A 24,956-nucleotide genomic window follows, 5' to 3' on the forward strand; every position below is an offset into this window, starting at 1 on the left:
GACTACACTCCGGCATACAGGATCAAGCAGTCTGCTCTGCAGCTTTTTCGTCTTGGACTTTTGTCTTTAGCTCAGTTTTTTTTTTCTTCTGAGCAATCTTTGTCTTTTTTCTTTTTTTGAAACTTTCTGTTGGACCAAACCGGGATTAAATATACAGATGTGGAAATCCCATCTGGTTGAGCGTTGGATCTGTTGCATATTGAGTAGATCTGAGGAATACCTTGGAGTGGGACAAAAAAGATTTCTGAATATCAATTTTATTTAGCAGAAATGTAGTTATAGCCAATGATATTTATTCGTAATTAAGTAAAAAGTGAAAATTGAGTCTTGGAGGTATTTTAAGTGTTTCTATACTATGTTTACAATATTAGAGATACTTATTTTGTTGAAATAGGTCAGATATCCTTATGTTTGCAGGATAAGAGGCAGTCCTGTCTTTGTACTGACTGGCTGCTCTCAGCTCAGGCTGCTGACAGCTGTCACTGTAGCCCTGCTTTGTGATCAATCTCAGGTCATTGCATTCATGTCACAGGTTTTCTCCTTTTTTTGCCTTTACTGTTCGTTTTATTTTTATGCATCTCAAAAATGCGAATGGGAATCTTTGGATTATATCTTTAGTTGACTTAAGAAAGGAAGTTATGAACTCAAAACAAGTACTTTGACTATTTTATGCTCAAACTTTTTTTTTTTTTTTATTGTTGAAAATCAAACATGTTTTCACCTCTTCCCAACAAGCCTGAGAACAAACTGAGTAAAAACGTTGTGGTCACCCACTAGGACGCCTTACAGTTTATCTCTTTCCCTTGACCCCTTGGACGGGGTGATATACTCCATCTTGGCGAACTGCAGTCCGGCCCCCTCTTCCCAGCGGGAGCTGACGCCCTCTCCACGTAGGACACTGTCTCCACCGGCCTCTTGCTGCTTGTGCGCTCGGCTCTGCTGGCCGAGAATTATGTGGCAATGCCACGTCTCCTCCTCAGAGTGCCGCTGCTACCGACTGAAAGGTTTCTCTCTGCTGAAGCGCTTTCCCCTGTCAGCAGGTGCTGCAGGCCGGCTGCTGGAGCAGCCTGTGGGGGACTGGCTGGAGCATGTGGGGCTGCCGCAGTACGAGAGCAAATTGCTGCTGAACGGCTTTGATGACCTCCACTATATGGTAAATATTTTCCTTCTTTTGTTTCTGTACTGTGTTTCTAATTTTCTTTCATATCTCTGCTACATTTTAGTTTTCCACTGATTCTAAGAGAATTCCAGGCTGTGCATTAATCTAATTGATATTAGCTTTGGATGAGACAAGATCCCCTCAGCCTTATCAAAAATGTAATTAACTCAGTGTTTTGTGCCTTGCAAAAAGTCTATTACGTTTTGATCTACTGCCCATTACCACCCAGCTGAATTATAATTACCAAGATTTTATGTGATAGAGGAAAAGCTTTGGTATTTTAGTGTGCATCAGAAAAACGTTTATAGATAAAGCAGCAGTAAACGTTTAGAGATAGATAAAGATGTGAAGTTTAAAAAGGAAAAAGGTTAGAAAACAACATCCCAGGGTCAATACTCAGTCCATCATGGGTGATTGTCATAAATGCATCACTGTCCACATTAACATATGAGACATGGAGAATCAGTGTAGTAGCTTTAAATGAATTTCTAAAGCCCATAACTCGAATGGATCTGCTAAAAGAGGTTTTTGTTTAGTTAAATCTGGCATTAATGGACGTTGGCTAAATGAGATTCCAAATTACATTTATGCAAAAATTTCTTCTGGGCTAGCACTAAAAATTTTAACCAGGATAAATATGAAACACATTTCAAAGACTTATGCAAAGCATATCAACAGTAAGCAATCAGAAACTATCAGGCTTTTTGCCTAATGTTTTTATACTTGGTTGTATCCTGTCTCGAGTCTGTCCTGTGCTTTCACCGTAGTCACTCTGTCAGGATCCCTTGATGCTGATGTCACGTTGCTTTGCCGACACCTCTCTCCGGCCTGTAGCATGTGATGCCACTGCGAGTCGGCTCAGGTGCTGTGGGGATTAATGAGGACTGATGCAGGAGAGAACTAGGGACCAAGCTGGAAAAGAGAAGTTAAAAACAAAACAAACATGTTCAACTCTGAAAAAAGACAATAAAAAAACATTAACTCTTTAACCTAAGTGTTCTCAGAAACAGGTCATTATTTACACACAATATGAAGGTGTGGCAAAGGTGTTTTAAATAGTTTCCATCAATAAGCGTCAGACACATGGTAACAATAAGCATTAATAATAAAGGATTGCTAAGAATTGCTGTTTTTTTGCAGAAAATGTGCAGCGTTCTCTGATCAAGAAGGAGCAATCCTCCCTGTTTTATGGAACATAGAATTTCAGCTTTAAGCATTTTTTTCCATCTTAGCATTCATGTTTAAGTCGATGCTGAAGCCTCTGAAGTTTCTCCCAGGGTTTAATCATACTGCTGGTTTAAGCAGCTCACACCCATCTTTCTCAACCTTGAATCTTCTCTTCTTCTGAGCAGACTGCTGGCATAATTCTGTTTATGATCAGCTTTGGAGACCAACCAATTTCCTGACAGATTCAGACTAAATCTCCAATCTTTCAATGCTTTTAGAATTAGGTTAAAAATAAAGGGATCAGTTGTGTCTGCTCTACTTGGTGTTTTGTTGAGTTAATGACAGCTTCTATTCTGCTATTTTGGCTCGTCATGATGTCAGTCCTCAAGATTTGGATCAATAGGAGCTCTGATTGTGTTATGCTCTGCTCCTGAAACCTATTAGAGGCTTTTTATTGACTCCTGGTGAAACGTCCTCCCCCAAAATTGGCTCCTCACAGCAGCAAGCAATGCTCCCGGAAACAGGAAGCATCTTTTTTTTATGCAATAATCTTCCAAAAACTATCTTGCGGGTTTCTTTATACAGTGTTGAAAGTCTGCAAGATTATGGAATTAGATTTCTGTATTTCTCAGCATGTTATAAAAAGAAATTCCAGAAAGAAAAGTCTTAAATTATCTGTGGTTTTATAGGAATCTTTTGTTTTGTAATATTTCTAAAAGAACATAAATGACTAGTAACTCTGTCACTGCAACTCTATCACTGCTGCATGTTAGAATTGGAAATGTTTTAATTGCTGTACTGAATGAAATTTCAATTAAATTTGTCTAAGTCTAAAGTCTAAGTCTACTAAGGTGAGTCTAGAAACCTCAGTAACCTTTAACAACCGTGTGTTGGAACCCTGAACCTGTGGGGGTTGATAGTCTAAACCAAGGCCCTGTGTCTGAGCAAAGTTTTTATTTGCAGTCTTCCAAAAGAGAGGAAATTCCTTTTACCTATGTTGCCATGTTGTCTTTCTCTAATCTCAAGTTTTTCTATGGTTGCCATCATTCATTATGCTGCTTTAACATACCCTCCAAATGGTTTTCACTGAATTTCTGTCAATGCAAACAAAACCTTCAGAAAAATCCAGTGATTTTGTAGTGTATTAAGCTCTAAGCAAACTTGAATTAAATAATTGATCCCTTTGCTTTCTTTGCGATTCTTACTCTATATATTTAAAAGCATTTGTAGTTAATAAATAAGGCCCTTTTGTGTGATAAGTCACAACTTCCTCAGCTTTTTCTCGTTGGTCTGGATAGTTTTTGGACATTCAATTTTAACTCTAAAAGTTCCCAGGATTTTAAGCTTAAATTGCCTAAAAAGGCCTCTCCAAATTCTAACTTTTATAGGTCTTGAGGCATATGGAGTATAAATGAAGTTCTGGGCTCTATGTTAAGAATACAGTCTCTAGTTTACACCTGTGCTTTCTGGTTTACTGTAAGTGCACTGCTGTGTATGTGGTATGCTTTATAAAACAGCTCTGAATATAAAAAAACTATTCCAGCCTGGATTTTCTATGTGAAAATAATTTAGAATTGTACTCCAGCAGGCAAGTAAAGAACTATTTGATAGAAACACTGTCTTATTTCCTGGCAAGCATCCTTCCAATGATTGAACTATCTGCAAAAACGGTATTTCTAGAAGTGCTCATTTAGAACTAAGCCATGACACCACTTTTGCATACTTCAACATAGAAACATCAATGACACCTCTTTGGAAAGATAACTTTCCAAAGAAAAATATTTAGTGAAATATTTAGATATTATATATAATAAATATATTATATAATAAATATATTATATATATTAAATATTTATTGAAAAATCTGAATATATAACATGAGGTGAGTCATTTAGTAGTGAGCTATCTTTTAAATTTAGGCTCCACCCATATATATATAAATATACATATAAACCATTTATTGTCGTAAACAGCTATTCATTGGCAATACATTAATATCACTCATGTGAAGGTAAGTTTTTACTGGTTGAAATGGGCGTCAATCATGCTTACAGTTTTTGACTTCCTTGTCCAACCTCCTAATGGCTTTCTGCTGTTCCAGCCTGCCCCCATCGCCCTGTAACTGGTCAAACATTCAAGCCAGGACTTGCTGTTTGAACCGGTGGTAGCATCGAATGCATTGTTTTTAACAACTTTTAGCTGGAAATTTTGTTTAAAAATAACAAAATGTGGTGGTGTTTTTCCCTGAAGATGAGAATTATCCTGCAGTATTATCTTTTTTCTGGCTGTTTGGGGCAGAAAGAGGAGGGAAATATTGGAGCTTTCTTGAACTTTTTGAGTTTTGTGTATCTTTTACGTTTGTCTCGATAAAACAGCTGCTGCTTTTGTCGAGGTTCAGCATGTGTGGTATCATTGAAAGAGGAGAACGAAAGCTTTCTGTAGAAATGCGGACATGCTGAAATACTCATTGAAATACTCATAGGTACATGCACTGAAAGTTCAAAAGCTGTTCCTGGGTCGCGGGCGGGTTGTTTGGAACTCAAGGAACTTTAAGGTAGCCTGAATTCAGAGTGAATCTCTGGATGGACAGAATAGGGATAGAGGAGCATTTTGAAGAACAGGAGGGCTGATGTAGAAGAATGTCTGTCACTGATCTCTCTCTTTGTTGTTTTGCTATTTGGAGATTTTTGAGACCAGACTTCTTCATGCACAGCAGAAAGCCTTCCTCCCTGAGATATTTTATGCTAACCACACATCATGTTGAAGGACCTTAATAGTTTGGTTCCATAGAGTCACGCCCACAAAATCGTATTAACTGAAATATTAAAAATTTCTATGGGCTTTGTTTGATTAAGTATATAACATGTTCAGTCCAAAATCAGTCGATAAAATCAATATTTTCTATTTTTTGTTTCCCCATCACCAGCAGCTTATATATTTATTACATTTTACTTTCTGTCCAACAAATCTTTGGAGGATCATGTGTTTTACCTAGAGCCAAAGACAAATTGAATACTCCACAAAAATCATGTACTGTATAATTGGGATGTATTTTTCCCCCCTTAGTACCTTTATTGTTTAAACTCCACATGTTATAATGCAATCATCCATACTTTTGGATTATTAACAGCACTTCAATTAAGTGCTGGTATCCATCCAGCTTCCAACAATGCTTGGCAGAACAGGCTGCATGCAGTGGGGATGCTGCTTTAAGATGATGGTCTTTATGAGGTCAGCTGAGTGTCGGGTATCAAGAAAGCAAAGAAGACGCATTGGGATGTGAGCTTGAGGCAGCTGCATGAAGCACCAGTTTGGATTTAAAAGATTTTAAAGTTTTAAGTGGGTTTTTTCCTTATTTAATTTAGCTCCTTTTTCATCTAAAAGATTATGCCACTCATTATTATCAAACATTGTGTTTAAATTGGATATAATTCTCGTTAAAAATGTGATTCCGCATAAAGCCTGACAGGGACAGCTGTACTCTGTTTAAATCTACATGGGAAACAGATCCTCTGGTTTAACCTGCTGGAACCCCTCCTCCATCCTGGCACACCCTGCTGTGTATATGTGAGCACCAAAGCTCCTCAGGCCCATATCAGAGAGTCAGCTTCATGGACACTGAGGCATTGCAATTTGTTCCTGATGCAGCAGCTTCAGTGCAGGTTTTTACACTTCAACAGATGAAATTTAGTTGCTGACCTTGTCGATATATGGCAGCAATATCCACCTGCAGTTTCTGCTGACTTCTTACAGGCCAGTTTAAGTAATTTTTTACTTCATAAAAACATATTTGTCAGACTTTGTGATATCAGCAAACATGGCAGTAGAATAAACAATGTATTGCTTGGCCTGTTTTTTTAATCTCTTATGATCTCAAGCTCAAAGGGTAATGTTTCTTTGATCTACATCTGTTTCTCTTTTATCTATATATATAGATATATATATATATATATATATATATATATATATATTTATATATATAGATATAGATATCATCTAATGCTGGCATCTCTGCAATTCAGATATTGACTTTCGTGCATTATCAGTTACACTGTGATATTTATTGTAACCAAAGACTGGTTTTAGCATCACTCCTTGCATCTGCATCAATCCAGCCTTCCAAGCGAGGTCTCATGCAGGAAGGTATCGAACTGTTCCTCCAACAGCAGTCTATGGAGAATATCCCTCAGTGATTACTCATGTTTTCCTGCGACTCTGAATATTTGGAATCAATAACGCACCAGTGAAGTCTTTTCTCAGAGAGGATTTGTCTAGGTTAAATTTAACCTTGGATAAAAGTGGTCTGTTCTACATTAGAAAAGGATGATTAGGTTATATATTTGCAAACTGGATTATTCTTTGAGAAGTAGCATGTTTGTCCTCAAAGTCCCTTTAAGAATTGTATTAATGGTCAATATTCTTGTTATGGCAGCGACAATGATGCCTGTTTTCTGTTCTGCAGGGAAGCAATGTAATGGAGGACCAAGACTTGAGAGAGATTGGAATCACAGATCCAAGCCACAGAAAAAAGATCCTGCATGCAGCATGCTCCTTTCCTAAGGTGACCAAGCACTAAAATTTGTTCTCAGAATTTTACCTTACTCTTCTTTTTTGGATCTGTTTTCTATTATTTCTAATATATTTTTAGCAAAATGATGAAACGATTCTGGTACATTTAAAGCTCCCCTGGTAGATTTTCTGTGGAAGTTGCTGGCCTGTATTTCACTAATGCAAAACCAAACAGATAATACAATAAAAAGGGAAACCCTAATCATTCAATACATTAAGAAAAAGAAACTTGAGCTGGAATAATAGTTTTCCAGTCCAATAATCCCTTAAGGTATGTCTGATATACTGTCTTATGAGTATGTATGCTCCACAGATTTTAACTAATGACTTTAACTTACCATTGAAAATTTATCGGTTTTCTCCAAGATGTTAAATTATTTTACTGCACACAAGTCCAGTTAGAACCTGGGTGATCATTTGTTTTAGTTATATTTGTATTTTTAAGTACTATTCCTGCTAGTTATACTAATACAGGGACATCAGTTGCTACTTGAAAAGTAACTTGTGACATCAATTAATATTTTTAATGATTAATCTCTACTTGAGCCTGGTGGCATAACCACCGTCCTGAAAAGCCCAAAGCATCTGTGACCCCCAGGTTTTCCCTCCACAGGTAAAAGCCCTGGGATGTGATGGCAGCAGCTCTCTGTCCGCCTGGCTGGAGAACCTGGGTCTGCATGAGTACCTACCCAACTTCCTGTCCAGCGGCTACCGTAGCCTGGACTGCGTGAAAAACCTTTGGGAGCTGGAAATCGTCAATGTGAGTCGCACTGTGTCACACGTGGCTTGTGCAAAGTATCAGACGGTGAAATTAGTTTCTAAGCGTGTCACCTAAAAGTCAGTTTGGTAGTCTAAACTCTAAAGGTGAAAGCTATGATGTAGGGAGTACATTTTCAGTACATTATTTCTGCAAAGTGACAGAAAGAAGTCATTTTTTTGGGCCGTTGGATCTACATCCATCTCAACCACCGTCAGAGAGAAACACTTGTCTCATTTTATTGTAATTTCTGTTAATATTTTTGCAAATAGACCCCCGACCATGTCAAGAACCATAAAGAAACAAAATAATTACTGCTTGGTTGGTTCTAAAAATAACATTTTAAATGACGGAGGAGTTTTCATTAATATTTAAACTTTTCTTCTCTGTTTTGCTTTGTCTTCATTCAATAATACCCCACTTTGTTTTCTCCACAGGTGCTTAAGATTTCTTTGCTCGGTCACAGGAAACGCATCATAGCGTCGTTAGCCGAAAGGCCTTATGAGGAGCCTCCTGTCAAACCTCCTCGGTTGTCTCAAATCAGGGTAAGAACAACCTTCTAAACTATGAGGTCTGATCTGTATACGTGTCTTCTTCACTCTCCTTTAATCTAAAGACATGTTAAAAGACATGTGGTATATAAAATGCCCTAAAACTATGAAACCTTTTATTGCATTAGGATAAACTTGCACTAAACATTGTGGAAAAACCCAACCCTTTATATATCACTGGGAGCAAATACCATGTTCAGAAATAAATGTTTACAAATATAATGAATTCCTATTCAGGCGTTGCCAAGAGTCTGTTTAAAATCATGTATTTTCAAGTACCGTATTTTCTTTATTTGAGTTAAGTATCTTGAAGCTTTTGGGAAGTTATCCATGACTTCTTCTTTTGGAGTTATATAATTAAGAAATGGAGAGCTATTTCTCTTTGGTACTGCAAAACAACATGAATTTATGTCGCCACATGCAGTAAACAGCAAATAGTCCTCAACAACCATTAAACATAATCAAAACACCAACCAGATGTTGGAGTTTTTGCCCTAACTCTGCCAGGTCTTAACTAGGATTGGTTCAGATGAGAAATACGTTTTCTGCAATAAATACTGAGATGTAGCAAGTAGGGAGATTATAATGGGTTGTGCAATTAAATGCTGTTGTAATTTATCATATTTAATAAAATAACTGTGAATCGTGGTCAAAAAGCACATATATGGAACAACAATGCACATTCAAAATATTAAAATTTATTAACAAAAGTCATTAAACTAAAAGCCAAACATATTTTAGTTCAAAATGTCTTGACTAAACTAGTGAAACTAAGCTTAAATAAGATACTATGTACACATGGAGAAGAAAAAAGAGTGTATAAAACCATAGTTAATAAAATAATTCAACAATATCACAGATTTTATGTTTGAGGACCACAGTTTATCTTGACGGGTTTTGAATTAGATCCAGCTTTTAAACTGATTTACAATAATTGGAACGTGTTGCAAAAAAATTCAAAATGCAAATCCAAGATGTAAATAAATCATTATTTGGTAAAATAGTGTTTGCTGGATCTTTAGCCTATATAAGAAATCAATAACCATTTAGGTAATTAATTTAAAGCCTTTTGTTATTGTTCCTGAGGGAATATTTAAGCGTGAGGACAGCCTAGCTTCATTAGCAAGGTTTAGTTTTGGACACGGAGGCACTTGTTTAAAAAAAAAACAACTCTTTGGTCATATTTTAATAATCAAATGTAATGAGCATATCAAGGAAACACAGAAACGTTAATGTTATATTACTGTTATAATGAGGCTTGTTTTATATTTTTTTTGACAAACCTAAAATAAACAGAAATTCTTCACAAGAGCCAAAATGAACCTTTTAGGTTTTTCCCCAGATCTAGATCCAGCAGGAGAAATGTACGGTCAGCTGAATAGAAGACTTCAGCTAAATCCTCTTCAAATAAAGAGGATTTAAGACTGTGAAGCACACAGGGAGCAGGGAGGCTAATATTTCTCCATTGACTTTTTTTACACCCAAATTAAAGTCTGGGTGTTAATTAATGTATTTTTTTTAAGTGAGATCAGGCCACACAGCTATGAAAATACCCACATTTTAGAAACTTCTACCTAGATTTACAAGGGTGCACACAAATTTATGTGTGTTTGTATACTAAGTAATAAAAGTCATTATCAGAATCAGATGCAGATATATTGCCAAGTAGGTTTGCCCTTACAAGGAATTTGAATTGCTGTTGATGGTGCAGATAAATTCGATATATGTACAGAATCTGTAGCTATATACAATATATAAAATACAATATACTATTTTCATTATATAGTAAATAGCCATATACTATATACACACAGTAGACTGTGCGTTTATATATAGCAGGACGCCTGGCCACCTTCTCTGCAGACCGGATGACACGCTGGAGTCGTGTCTCTAACTCTTCAGCTAACGGAAGAACTGTGTCTAACGTCTGTCTGCAGTGTCAGGAACTGCCAGGATCCCAGAACTCATCCCCTCTCAGTCTGATGGAGCCCTACGCCGGTCGCTCAATGGACCCTCTGCTGCCTGCAGCAGATTCAGGCAGAAAAACAGCAGCAGAATCAGATTATGATTTGGCCCAAAGATATCAAAGTGGAAGACAGAAGCCTCAGGTAAAAGCTTAAATCTCTTTCATGTAGTGACTATAGTAACCATATTTTATGCTTCTTTGATGATCCATTTCTTTTTCCTTCCAGGAGCGATACGAAGAGATTCATCAAGAGCCTCGGCTGACCTTGCGACCACCGAGTCTAACCGCGTATGCCCCCGTCCAGAACTGGCACCACCAGCCGGAAAAACTCATATTTGAATTCTGCGCCTATGAAGCTAGTGTACGCTGAAGACTTTCTCATTATGATTTCGCAGCTTCTGCTTTTGATTCATATTGCCAATAATCTGTTATCACCTGTTTATTTGCAGTATCTGGGTTCTATGCAAATCAAAGATCTGAGGGGTATCGAATCAACGCAGGATGCTTGTGCCAAAATAAGGGTAAGTTTTACTCCTCTTCAGCAGCAGAGGTTGCAAGAGAGGGCATACATGCTGCAACTAATAGCTCATCTTGCTGTGTTTATTCTGCAGAGGTCCACAGAACAAATGAGAAAGGTCCCAACCATTGTTCTGTCAATCACCTACAAGGGTGTGAAGTTCATAGATGCAGCGAACAAGGTAACTGTTCATACTCAGCAGCTGAGACCTTTCACATCTCCTTCTGGTTTCATTTCATTCATGCATATTAGACTGTGATGATCAGCTCCATGTTTAGATTAACTGCAACCCTTAATAGCTCATTTATGTTCCTTGTTGTAGAATATAATCGCAGAGCATGAGATCCGTAACATATCATGTGCAGCCCAGGATCCAGAGGACCTGTGTACGTTTGCCTACATCACTAAAGACCTGCAGACCAGCCACCATTACTGCCATGTCTTCAGCACAATAGATGTGGTACGTAAAAACACTGATTAGCAAATCGCTTTGTTTTCTAAAGAGTGATGTATTGGAGCAATTTTTATATTGAAAAAGCAGAACTAAAATCATGACGTTGTTTCCTGTATAACCTTATCAGCTTTTTTCTCCCTTTGTAATAATTACTGCATTTATTGAGTGACCGAGTTTCAGGAAAGCTCCAATCTGCAAAAAAAAAATAATTTTTCTATCAAATAATTGACTTGAAATGATCAATTAACTGGAATAATTTCTCTAAAGTTATTGTCAATGTCTTTCTAGCTTGGCATCATAAAAATACATCATCTTAGCAAAATACCAGCGGCCTCATGCATAAAAGAGTGTGCAGTTTTTGTGCTAAAAGTTGGCAGTGGGGAAAATTATCAAAACTTGAGGCGGAAATAAATCTGATGCATAAAACCAGGTCTAACTTTGTTACCACACATCTTTCCTTTTTACATCCCAATTTGCGGAAAATCAAACCCAGCTGGGGGAACTGCAATTGACCACCTGTAATTTAGAATTTATTTAGAGATTTGAAAGACATCAGCAACTTCATAAAAAATGGCTAAAAATAAAGTCTCCGCTCAGTTATAAACGATTGGCTGGTTTACTCAAAGTCTGTATAAAGTCCAAAAGATGCTGCTTAGTCGTTCAGTTCAGCTCAATTATTACTGACCCCCTATGACCCCCATGCTTCTCTTATTAGCTCCATCACCCCACAAACGAATGAAGGCTATAATTAATGTTCAAAATGATTCAGAATTTGCCAAAAAATCAAATAAATGAAAATACATAGAAGGCACCCCTTGTTCACAGAAGCTGCACTATCAATTAAAATGGTTACAATTATTGTATCAGAAACTAAGGAACCCTGATAGATACCTGCACTGTTTGTAAGTAAACTGCTTTCCATTTATAAAGCCAAACAACAGCACATTTAAAGATCATGCTTTAGCAAATGAGTTCAGTCAAAGTTCTGATTCCCTCAACTCATTGATGTGTGTATATATAAAGTAATTTTCAGGGAATTTTATAAATGTGAGAACATACTCAGGGTGACTAACATTTAAATACCCATTCTGTCCATCCAGCGTTTCATAGTCATTACATTGTCACAATTCCAGAGCAATGAAATTGACTCTCTGTATTTAACCCCTTGGGGAGCAGTGGGCTGCCGCTGTGCGGCACCCGGGGAGCAGTGTGGGGTTAAGGGTCTTGCTCAGGGACCCAGAGTGGCAGTCCGTGGGAGTGGGGCTTGAACGTAGAACCTAAGGATTCCAAGTGCAACGCCCAAAGCAGGCATTAGCGTGAAGGGTCTTGCCTATGGCTAATTCCCCCCAGGCTGGGATACACACCCAGGCTTCCTGATTGCAGGACGGGTGACAATCAGCAGCTTTCTAAACTAAAAAATCTGCACGGCTTTACGCAGCTTTTTACAGACATGTGATTGTCTACACCTTGTCCACCTGTTTACTCTGCATATTAACCAACAATGTATTGCTGTTTTTTTTTTCTTTTAGCTTGTTGTTGCTGTGGATTTAAAACGTTCTCGCGTCAGGTTAAAAGTTTGCGTGCATTGCCATACATGTTCACACCACTTTTTTTTTTTATACATCCAGAGCTTTAAGTTAAACATTGAAGCATAGTTTGAACACAGACACACTTTATTCATGAGGCCACTGAGAAACTGTCATAAAAACCATGATTTTCCACACGTGATCTCCTTTGTTCCTGAGTTAATTAGGATGTTTTGATTTGGGACATTGAACAGTTGTTTACCCTTCTGGTTCAACGGAAGAAGCTTTACAGGTCAGGGTTCATCTCTGCTGAATGAATACTGACTTTGTGGAAACGTTTGTGTTTTATTCACTTCAGCTTAGACCTGTTTCAGACTACAATATTTTATGACACCCTGATGGGAAACTAACCAAGATGTAATAAAATGAGAGGAGACTTCCTGGTCACTTAGCCTATGTTTATTGGAATTTTCAATTTGTAATTTTATCCAAGCTTTCTGTAGATGTCTTTTTAAATCCTGATTTGGTTGGTATAAAATGTATCTTGAAGTAAAACCATTAAACTACTTGTTTACTTTGAGCTTTAAATGTTACTGCTGATTTCTGCATATTGTATTACGGTTCCATTTGTAATTCTATTTTTTATTTAAACAGCTGATACCAACTCTTGTATTCTTACATTGTTTTGCTCAGGTTTAGCTGATGAGTATATGATGAGCAGATAATGTTAGATTAATTAAACAGAAGGCTGATGATGAAAGAAAATGTATTTTAAAGTGTGGAGCTGTAAAGCATTGTCCCCTCTCTGTTATCTCAGTTTAACCTTGATGCCAATTTTTTCAACAGATGCCATTATGCAAGATTACACATGAAGACATTGCACAGATGTGTTTGAGTCAAGACTCTCTAAAACAGAAACTGACTTTTTTTATTTGCTCTCTGTGTTTAGAGCCTGACCTATGAGATTATCCTGACGCTGGGCCAGGCATTTGAGGTGGCCTATCAGCTGGCACTGCAGGCCCAGAGGACCAAACAGCAACAGGGCCTCCCGGCGGGAAGCAGCTCAGACGGCAATGAAACCAAGTCCAGTCGACCTGTACCCAAACCAAGGGGGAGTGTTCGGAAGTCGGGGGTGTGTAAGACATAAAACTCATCATGACTCAACACATTATTAATGTACACCCACTGAACAGGTGTTTTATCCTTTTAAAACACACATATGATATCATTTATGATTACACACAGTTGTTTTTGCTAGTCATACACTCTGGGCAGATAAAAACAGCTTTATTAATAAGAAGGAATCTCTATCTCTTGCTCAAGCACCACCTACAGGTCTTTCTCTGCTATTGCTGCATCCTTCTTGTCCACTTTGTCCCACCTCCCCAGGTTTCTTTCTATTATATTACCTGTGCTGCCCTCTAGTGAACACGAAATATAAAGACAAACCAGGCTGATGGGAAATATATCTGTGGACAATAAACTGCATTCATGTCCACAACCCAAATGTTTTAAAGTCTGCTTAATTGAATGGATGATCAGGATCATTGTGGGAGATATTTTTTCTTTTTGTTTACGTATTAGTTACTATCACAAGTCATTTGTGGTCAATTTTGAAATTGTTTTACCAAAGATGGAATTTAAGAATCAGTTTTTTTGCCAGTATTGTGCATACAGACAAGGAATTAGACGTTGGTTTCATTTTGCTCATAAAATCTAGCTTTCATGCCTTGAGAACCATGTTGGCATCTATCCTATCCTTGCATTATAAGCCCTTTACTGTTCTTTTATATATGAACCTTAATTCAGCTTTTAGAAAACATAAAATTAAATGTCATTGTTTTGCAGGTTTCCTGTAGATTTATTTCCCTTTAAACTCAATGTTCAATTTCTCTTTGAATTTCATACAGAAACCGAGCAGTGGATTTCACACAGTGACCCTAAAACTGAAATTTTTGTTTTTGGAAATCCATTTGATGTTACTGCTTTGGGCATCATGCCAAAAAAAAAACCTTGGTGTTGTTTTAGACAGCTCTTTTAAATTTGACAAGCAAATAAGCTCAGTTGTTGAAATTAAGCTTTTTCCAGTTGGATCTGCTTAGTAAAGAGAAGCTCTATCTGCCTCATGCTTCTCTAGAACACTCTATTCATGCCTTCATGAACTACTGTAACTTTCTATTGTGGGCTCAGGCCTCCCTTCATCTCCTGTAGTTGGTTCAAAAAGCTGCAGATCTTAATGATAGAATTGGAACATTTAAAGATTTATTATCTTTAAATGTTCCAATTCGATCATTAAGATCTGCCAATCAAGTAACTCTGGCTGTCTTGAGATCACAGGTGATAACTAGAAGGGATCAAGCATTTGCTGCAGCCGAGCTGAGACTGAAACAGTCTGTCCTTGAATATTAGAACAGCTTGATGTCTTTCTTAAAAAAAAAACAGCCTTGAACATCAGATAAACAGCCCTGGAAAAGAAACTTTCTGTGGTGACTGGTTTTCGCTAATTGCACTGACTGGAGAGTACAAGTCCTGGATGTATCAAAGCTCAGCCCTGATCATCCTCTTGTTTTATGGCTTAAGCCACACATTGAAAGATGTGCAAACGACAGACAGGATGATTGCAATTTACATGATTAATTGAAGTTCTTGTTGAAGGCTGTACTTCTCAAACTCTTCGAGTGATGATGTCATGCAACTTGCAGATATCTTGTTCACATCTGACTGAAATATACTGAATATGAGCTCTGCATATGAAAGTTTCTCTAATGAAAGAGTTCTGGGACCGTTTTGATGCGTCCCTATCCTTAGACACATTAAAAACATGCAGAACTCTGCTGCTTGAGAATTTATGTTTACATCTGCAATTGAACAGTATCAAGGTAGCCATCTTGGATGTTTTATTAAAATACATTTTCAAGGCCAGTAATCACTGCATAAACAGTAGATTTAGACAGCTAATGAGAAATTTGTAAAGTGTTGATTGCTCAATAAAAAAGTGGAAATAAAAGAGTGAATCAATATTACCTAATAATAAAAAAATACATGTTACCATGTATTAATTTATGTACTGAAGAAATAAAATTTCCTGAGGACAGCAGCAGGGACCTGCCCTGATTGAGAACATAGCAGAAGAGACATTCCTATTTATAGGGTGGAGTTTGTTGGATCGCAACACATTGATCGAAAGTTTCAGCATGATTAGTCAGATTCGAAGGTGAGCAGCTGGAGCCACTTGACGGTTGGAACTAAAGGCGGGTCTGAATTAGTCAAAGCAAATAAGTCATTCTCTTAAACCCAGTCTTATTCTAAGATTGGTAAAGTGTTTGACTAGAGAACAATCCAGAGCCTTCAACTTTTTTCACCTGTGAATAATGTCGAAACTCACAGCCGTGCACAGAGTTAATGTATTTTAAAGGGATTTATTTGATGGACTAATGTAGAGTACAACTGTGAAGTTGTTAGAAACTAGTTTTGTTTGGATGCTGATCTACACAGATCTAAATTGGTTCCTGTATTTGTATGCAAACAGAATCAGCTGCAAGATAAAGATTGAGATGATTTTTCTCTTTGTGTTTACAGGGGGATTTACTGGAGCAAGAGGGGGATTCACCGGCCAACAGCAGTGCCACATGGCTCGTGGATCCAAAGGAATCGAAACGCTCAATCAGCACTAAGTATGAGACCACCATATTCTGAGAGAGGCCCCCTCTGCTCCTCCTCTTCCTCCTTCTCCTGGGTCTCGCTGTTACTACTTCCCTCCTTCTGTGTGCCTTTCACTGTGACTTAGCCCCTTTGTTTGGCTGGACACCCCCACCCCCCACCACCACAAACCCCCTGACAGCCCAGCCCGTTACAGTTACTCACTGATCTCCATAGCTCCTTCTCCAAGTTGAGCCACCATTGCTTGTACGCCTTGCATTGATTGTTATTGCAGTCAGTCTGCAAGTCTGCCACTAACACATACTGTCCTTTAACTCACTTCTTTCCTTTTTTCCCCCTCTAACTGCAACCATACTGTTTTCTCTCAGTGATGAGCTCTTTCTTTTCCGCTACATCAGGCGACGGCCACTCTGAAGCTTTTTCCTTCTGATCTTTCACCTCCTGACTTCTCAGAGTTCTGAGAAAAATCCGAGAGCCACCCGCTGCGCTCGCACCATACGCAGATGGATGTTTCCGGAAGAACACTGTGGATCTGCTCTTCTAATTCTATGCATCCATCAGGCTTTAGCAGACTAGCCGTTTAGTTGAATGCAAGTGTTTGGGAGTTGCGGGGAAGTTTCCTACTGTTTACTGCTTGCTTTTAGCTATCCGTGCTAAAGTCTTAAAGCACTGTGAGCAGCTTGTTTAGGGGGATTTTTTTTTATTGTAAGAAAGATTAAATCACACTGAAAATAAGTCCAAATTAAGGTGCCTTGCACATGTGTTGCTGCCTTTTGAGTTTTCTCATTTTTTCAGTGCGTTTGTCTTGGGTATCTAGAGTATCTGACAAAAAATGAGTGCACCCCTGATATTTTATTGTAATATTGTATTCTGTTTTCCTAGAACAATGCTGAAAATATGACACCTGGAAGTTACAATTATCAGCATATGGCTTTTGTTTTAATGTAAGTTTGTGGTCCCCTTAAGAAAACTCGACCACAACATTGTTTAAACCGCTAACACTAAAAGTTATTACACCCCTAAGCAAAAATGTCCAAATTGTGCCCACGACTGACAGTATGCACCCCCAAACCATGACACTCCAACCATCAAACTTGGCTATAGTAGACAAAAAGGAAATCTTTATCTGCCACACATGCTTGACTTCACCCAAATCATAGAAATTTATCTGGATCTCATCAGACCTCAATAATTTGGTGGCCTTTGTCTTCTTTTCTTCATCAAACTCTGTGAGGGATTTCTGCGTATCTCTTCAGATCATCCACCATAGCATCAATATGCATCAATACTTTTGCAAGGTAGTGTATATTTGGACTTGCTTTGATTTGTGGAAATGGAGCAAAAGGGTGCAAACGGCGTGCTTTTCTACAGTGAGCTAACAACAACTAAGCACTTTTACTTAATTTTTGCGTAGAAACAAAACTGCCAAAGTGTCCAGCTTTCATTTTTTTCTTCTATTTATGACAAATGCCTTCAATGTTTTTTCTGTCTGCATTGCCTTTTGGTAATATTGCCAACAACACCTTTTTTGGTATGTGCATCACTGCTGCTGGGGGGAAAAAAAAGGGTTACCAATTACATAAATGGAGGGATGGTTTGTGTGTACATGTCTTTGCAGTTGTTTTTACTTCATTTTAACCCTCTTATTGTGTGCGTGTGTCTACTTGTCCTTTCCTTCCTCTAGCTGAACATTGCTGCTGCTCCCATTCATTGAGTTAGGACGGGATGAGCCTTGTTACGTAATTGGGATCATCGGGCTGTTTTTTTTTTTTTTTTTCCTTTTATTTTGTTTTTTTGATTGAAAAGTGACCCCTGCAGTAGCTAATATAATCAGTTCGATCATGCTCGCAGCACACATCTGGACCCTGAGACAAAGACGAGGTTCCATGCCATTTCACTCGCCACTTTTCATTTGACCTCTCTGCACACATCTTGCTGTCAGAGTATGACACAGTGTCTCTGTTCTCCGTGCATTTGCCTGTAAACGAGTGGCAGCCTCCCTCACAGAGACTTATTGTTTGCTGTTTGAGTAAACTTACCTGCATTCTGCAACGCAGAAAGCCTGTAGCTAAAGAGGAAGTTGCAGATAAGGAAGATAAGGACAGGATATTTTTTTATGCTTTTTTTTTTAAAGAGAGAGACCTCATGCTGTTGGCACAGACTCACTGTGTTTTCAAATATTGGAGCTTCTCTCCAAAACCATCTGCCTAATTTAATCGTGCATGGGAGAAACTTAAAACCAACACTACAAAGACCATCTCTCAGTGAAATCCCCCTTTATTTTATTTAGTTCTTATTCTGGCGGTTTTATTCATTTTATGGGACATCTTGTGTCCTAATGCTGAAACTGGATCAAGACCCTCTCCTTTTTTCTCTGTCCTTTTGCCCAGTTTAATCCAAACAAGGTTATTCACCATAACCTGCCATGCAGGCTGGTACGAATTTACTCTTTAAGCTAAAGAACAATAGGGTACAGAACGTTTTCTCCAGGTAACTCCCAGTACCAAGACTGGTAATGGTACTGCTTAATGCATCAGATTGAGTTTGAGTACTTAACATTTTGATTTAACTGTTGTGGTACGTCATATGACAACACACTGGCACGCCCTGTTTAGCATGCCGGTACCGGCACCTTTCAGCCATTGGCCTGATCCAGTACTGCTTTTGCACATTGCCAAGGATCGGGAGACTTTTTGTGGAACTAATCTGATATGTTGAGAATGAAAATGTACATGATTTTAGAGCTGTCTGTATTTTGATACTTGAATGATTTTTGCTTTTATAGTTATCTATATATGTGTATGTATGTATGTATGTAAGTATATCATTTTGATGTTTTTGTCAAAACAAAGGACTATGTCTTATGAAATAAAACATATCATGAATAAATGCCCTGTGATTTTAAAAACAGAAAAAAGGCTGAGGAAATGACTCAGAGGGACCTCAATTCATAAAAAAAGATTGTAAATAATCTTGGGCTTCCAGTCTTTTTTTATAGTTATTTTTCATAATTGTAAAACTAATAAATCTTGGGATTAGAATTACATGTGTTTCTGAATCGTTATTTTATTTTGTCTTATTTTTTTTGTTTTATATATTCTTAAGACATCTGTAAACTATTTTTATATATATATATATATATATATATATATATATATATATATATATATATATATATATATATATATATATATGAAGATAGAAGTTGATACAGACTGTCTACATATGATAGGCCAGGGTTAAATGCAGTCACGTGAGACCAAGGTAAGTAGCTTTTATGTTTTCTTTAACTGTACATCTTTTCAGAAAGAAAATATGTATATATTGTGGAAAAAGTGCAATATTTTTTGTCTTGGGGAAAACCTATATTTTATAGATTGATCACTTAGTGAAATAATTTAAATTTTTGTATTTATTGTAGATCACAGATAATGAAAATTTAACGAAAATGAAAAACAATTAGATAAATGATAGATAATATCACATAGATTAAAAAAGGGAACTTTAAACCAGTAAGTGTTTTGTAATCTTCATTTCATGACCTACACAAATGTAAAGAAGACTGCTCAGGGTAAGGCACAAAAGGTCATTTCTGTAAAAAGCATAATTTTCATGGAATAGAAAAAGGAAAAGGTTTGGTGGGACTGGATGCTCCAGCAGCAGGAATGACCACGTCTCTGAGACGATTGTTAATTAAGGTCCATTTTAGAGTTTAGGAGATTTTCGTAAGGAGTGAATAGAGACTAATGTGGGAACGTCGAGTATAAGCACTGACTGGCTACGAGCATTGAATGGAAGGAGTTGTTGAGGACTATGGGCCCTTGTAACTCAAGGGCCCATAGTCTGGAGGGACAGGGCCCAAAAGATATGCAGCTTGAAGGCAAGTGTAAGGTTAGTAATTTTTTTTGCAGGCTACAATCAATTTCTCAATCTGTCAGAAAATTTAATAGGACTGGAATTGTTAATATTATATTTCTGAATTTCAAGCAACTCCGAAATGTGATTTTCCTAAGAAATACTGTCTGATGGACCAATAGCAACATTTTAAAGTTAATCATTCCACCAATGGAGAGTAAATGCTGTTTTTCAGGTTTTGTACAATCCATTTTTTAGCATTTTTCTGCAGCAGCATTTTTGAAGCACTGTTGCTGCCAAATTATGCTTTAATTCTGTACAGAAGGTCTGAGATTATTACAATAATCGAAAAACTGAAGCAACAGATATTTTTTGTTAAAATGGTGTAAATTTGTTAATTAGTTGTAAGACATGAAGGTTAAATGTTGGTCCTGTAATTATTTAATATTGAGGCATCTAGATATTTTGGTCTCTCAAAACAGATCTGATCTCTGGATTAGTCAAGCCTTGTGGAAAAATAACCTCTGAAGAAAAGTATTTGCTATTTTCAACACAGCTAAATAAAGTTTTTAAAAGCTGCATATAAAAGGTAGCAGTTTGTGGATTTCAGGTTGCACACAGTTTATTTTAAAGATACATCATTAAAATTTAAACTCAGCAGGAGTTTAACATGGTTAAACACGTTGATTCTGCAGGGACAGGATGAATTACCAATTTAACAGGTGGAGCTACTAACTGCTTGTATTATTACCTGTATTTTCATCCATCTTCCACTAATCCAGGGACGCGCCACAAGGGTAGCAGCCAACAAAAGGAGACGCAGCCCTCTGTTTTCCCAGTCATCTGGGTCAGCTCATGCAAGGGAACTTTCTCCCAGGTAAGCAGAGGAATGCAGTTCCTCCAGTGTGTCCTTGGTCTTCTTCTTAGCCTCCTCCCAGTGGGATGTGACTGGAACACCTCTCCAGGGAGACATTCTAACCAGATGCCTGAGGCTCCTTAACAGGCTCTTCTCTACATGGAGAAACAGTGGCTCTACTTAAAGTCCCTCCCTGATGGCAGAGCTTCTCATCCTATCTTTAAGGGAGAACCCAGACACCCTGTGGAGAAAACAAATTTTGGTCGCTTATATCCATGATTAGTGTTGCACCGATACCAGTATTGGACAGGGCCCCGTTACTGCTCTAGTGTCGGTGAGTACCGACAAATAGGGCACCGATACCATTTTGAAATCCAAAAGTTTATTCAACTCTTGTCACCCATTTCAGGTAGGCAATACAAAGTTCTACTGGATTCACTTTGTATTAGTCTTTACCCTGCTTCTCAAGGGTAGGCAGCAGCTTGACAAAGCCATAATTGCAATTATTTTACATCCAAGTAGTATGCAGTTCTTCATATATACACACACACACACACACACACACACACATCAATTGTAAACAGATGGTATCGGTATGGTATCGATATCAGGGCCAAAAAATGGCATCGGCGCAACAGTGTTCATGATGTCATTATTTCAGTAAAAACCAGAACCTCATGAACATAAATGACCGTAAGAACGTAGATTGACCAGTAAATAGAGAGCTTTGCCTGTTGACCTGGCTCTCTCTTTGCCGTGACAGACCAGTATAACACCCGCTTTACTGCAGATGCAGCGCCAATCCAACTCTTGATTCCTGCACCATTTTTTTTTCTCCATTCAGGATCAAAACCTCTAGAAACTTAAATTGTTTCCCCCAGGACAGGACATCTTCCCTGACCTGGAGAAGGTAGTCTACCCTTTTCTATTATGCGAGAGCTGTAGATTATGGCCTGATAAGGCTACAGAAACAGGTCATTCACAAAAGGAAGACACCCAATTCCCGTCAACTACTTGGCTGGCCCTAAATATTCTGTCCATAAATATTAGGTACAGAATCAGTGACAAAGGGCAACTCTCACTGAAAAGGATTAAGACTTATTGCCCCTGAAATTGTCTCCAAAATAAAAAGTTAGTGTGCATCAGAGCCATTCAATCTATAACTGCTATTACAGTGGAACTAAAACTATCTACAAGGTTGTGAAGAGGTAGAGGTAGAAGTGGTGATGGTGTTAAGAAGTACACAAACGTTACAGATTTTCATCATTAATGCAGCTTTATCTGAACACGTCTGTTCTGTTTCTTTGAAAGAGGACTTTGAAAGAGGACACAGTAATGATCAGTCACAGCTACAACAGCAATGTTTAGACCTTAGAAATAACTAGCTTTAAAACATGTTCGTGTTATGTGTTGGTTGAATAAATGTGTTCTTTAGCATATACTAAAATGATTAACACCAAACACTGATACTTTCATTATAAAGTTTTATTTTACCATCTTACTATTGCTTATTTCATCCTGAAAAGGTAAATATTTTAGTTTAGTCTGATTATGTTGCTGCACATTTTAATATGCGGTGTCTAGTACCTTTTCCAACCCATTGAATGGGGTCACTAAGTTTGACCCAGTTTAAATGACCCAGTTTCCCTCTCTCAACAGCATAAACCCTGCATGCAGTTTAATAACATAACCAGGGTTTATTTTGTGTAAACACTGTTGAAGGATATGCTAGGAGGGAATTTGGGCACTTCATCTCCATTCCTTAGAAATGTGTCAGCTGAAGGACCGAAAACCAAATATTTAAGATTGTTCAAGAGTAAGATGCAAGTGAAGATAAAAGACAAAAAGTACAACAATATGCTGAAAACCTCCTCTTCAGGTTGCTGTGAGAACAAACAACTGAAACGTAATTACAAGCTTTGTCTTTTAGCTGTTTCACTAAATGCTTTTTATTTCAACTCTGTCTACCTGCTTGCATTTATCAGCTATAAATTATCGCCTTGTCCTTACAAGGTTTTTTCTGATTCAATAGCAGGAAATTACAGCATTTACTGCAGCTGTATTTTAAATGGCCTCAGTCCTATCAAAAAAAGGGCAAGTTGCAGGTTGGTATAAGCCCTTTATGCAATAATTTTTAGTTATATTAAAATCCAACAGCTAGGCTTATAAATGAAGAGCTTTAATGCTATCAGAGCAGAAATAAGTTTGGTTGGTAAATTTTGGGTCATATGCTTCCTTTGAGTCATCGGTTTGATGATCAATTGGCCTACTGATGTAATTCTGCCTGTAAAGTAATGTAACCATAAGTATAGTAGTAAAGGGACCCAGAATTTGTGTCAGTTGATAGTAACACTTTAGTTATTTAGTGACCACAAAGGTTAGTGTGAGTAGTCTGGGAAATGACAAAACAAAAAAAAAAAAAAAGTCAAAGGAGGCTGGGATTTTCATAACGTGCATTTGCGTCACAAACATGAGGCTTTGTTTCTGGAAAAAGAGTACATTTACTGGTACTTCTGCTTCTGGAATTAGGTCTTACACGCCCCCTGTGGCACTCGGCCAGATAATACTATAGATCGTAATAACTCAGTGTCACCAGAGCAACTGTGTGGAAAGGTTAACCTACCAAAAATGCAGCCTCTCTTTCAGGTGCAAATACAGTAGGTAGGGTCACAATTTGGCATTAACAAGATGAAAACAAATCATTCCTGCCTTGTTTTAGTGCTTCAAGCTGGTGGAAGTGTAATATACAGTGTTAAGTGTTGTTTAAAGGGTTAATATCTAACAAATCATTTTTTGGTGTTAACAATAATACAATGTAAATCCTTTGTCAAGATCATGCCTTAAGTAGTATTTTTGCTTGATCCATGCATTATGTAATCTTCTGGAATTTTCTCTGGACAGCAGTTCCCCTGGAAAACAAATGGCCATAATTATCTATAAAACAATGATTACCTGCCCCCTCCAGAAAGTACCTACCTTGACCCTGCTGTGACTGCCCAGTAAACAACTTGCTCACAGGGTGGTGTAAGGCAGAATCATTGCTGTTCAGAATTAATACGAAGTGGCTCTTTTAGCATCTAATCTGCAGAGTGACAGAAACTGATCTTTTTTAGCTAATGACTGACTAATGAAAATTTGTTTTTCAGCTGTGAGGAGTTCAGCCTGATCTCCAGTGCCAGGAAACCAGGTTACAATGGCTCTATAGTTACATCATGAACAACAACCACAGGGAGAGTGAAGGCAATGGTCTTTCTTTAAGGTTTTAAAAATAGCACCAGAAAGCCACCATATTTCATAAAAGACTTTTAAAAACCTTACTGTTTATAGAACCTTATGCTACTGCCTACCTAAGTGTACTCAATGGCACAAAGCGCAAAATTAACTTTAGTCCTACACAGCCAACAAGTCAAAATTCAACAAAATGCTTTTCGGGTGAGGTGGTGTGATAACATGTACTTATAAATCATAAATCATAATGTCCATCCAAAGCATGTCCTTTTAGTTATCTTTATTGTGCACACTAACACAGAACTATTATAACGTGTCTCCTATCTGTCTAATCATCTAGTTGTTCTATGTTCTGGTCTATATGTATTTCTATAGGTGACATGGGTATGCTATCCCTGTGGTGGCGTGGGTGTAGTACTACATATTAAATTACTGAGGATACTACAGGTGGGAAAAGAGATTTGTATCAAATGCGTACATCTGACAACCCGACCCCAACTTTGGGATGCTGTCATGTTAAAATGGATCACAAATCCTTAATCTCTGTGAATCTTTTTCTGACTCCTTGTTAAATTTTATGGAGCATTAAGGCAGTCCCAAAGGTAAAGCTGGGTCCAACAGCAAAGATAAGGTAGCAAGTCATTTTATGCCATTATAGTGCATCAATGTTTTATATATGTTTGCCTTGTCG

The 24,956-nt window shown here is 37.7% G+C and overlaps 1 protein-coding gene across 9 annotated transcripts in view; it reads left to right on the top strand.

Moving 5' to 3' along the window:
- Positions 1-19,356, top strand: part of anks1a (ankyrin repeat and sterile alpha motif domain containing 1A) — a 76,099-nt gene extending 56,743 nt beyond the window's left edge. For 5 of the 9 annotated variants that reach the window (XM_015373469.1, XM_015373475.1, XM_015373471.1 and 2 more), the window contains 11 exons: positions 1,038-1,153; positions 6,789-6,887; positions 7,509-7,655; positions 8,090-8,197; positions 10,141-10,311; positions 10,396-10,530; positions 10,619-10,690; positions 10,781-10,867; positions 11,009-11,146; positions 13,616-13,798; positions 16,246-17,882. In XM_015373469.1, the coding sequence (XP_015228955.1) occupies positions 1,038-1,153; positions 6,789-6,887; positions 7,509-7,655; positions 8,090-8,197; positions 10,141-10,311; positions 10,396-10,530; positions 10,619-10,690; positions 10,781-10,867; positions 11,009-11,146; positions 13,616-13,798; positions 16,246-16,362 (1,373 nt within the window). In that variant the 3' untranslated portion in view covers positions 16,363-17,882. Of the gene's footprint in view, positions 1-1,037; positions 1,154-6,788; positions 6,888-7,508; positions 7,656-8,089; positions 8,198-10,140; positions 10,312-10,395; positions 10,531-10,618; positions 10,691-10,780; positions 10,868-11,008; positions 11,147-13,615; positions 13,799-16,245; positions 17,883-18,010 lie in introns of those variants that run through there. The other 4 variants (XM_015373470.1, XM_015373476.1, XM_015373474.1 and 1 more) reach the window with 3 other exon arrangements.
- The last annotated feature ends 5,600 nt before the right edge of the window (positions 19,357-24,956 follow it).

This window comes from Cyprinodon variegatus, unplaced genomic scaffold (assembly GCF_000732505.1).
Source record: "Cyprinodon variegatus isolate N-32 unplaced genomic scaffold, C_variegatus-1.0 Scaffold87, whole genome shotgun sequence".
In the NCBI taxonomy this organism is placed as follows: Eukaryota; Metazoa; Chordata; class Actinopteri; order Cyprinodontiformes; family Cyprinodontidae; genus Cyprinodon; species Cyprinodon variegatus.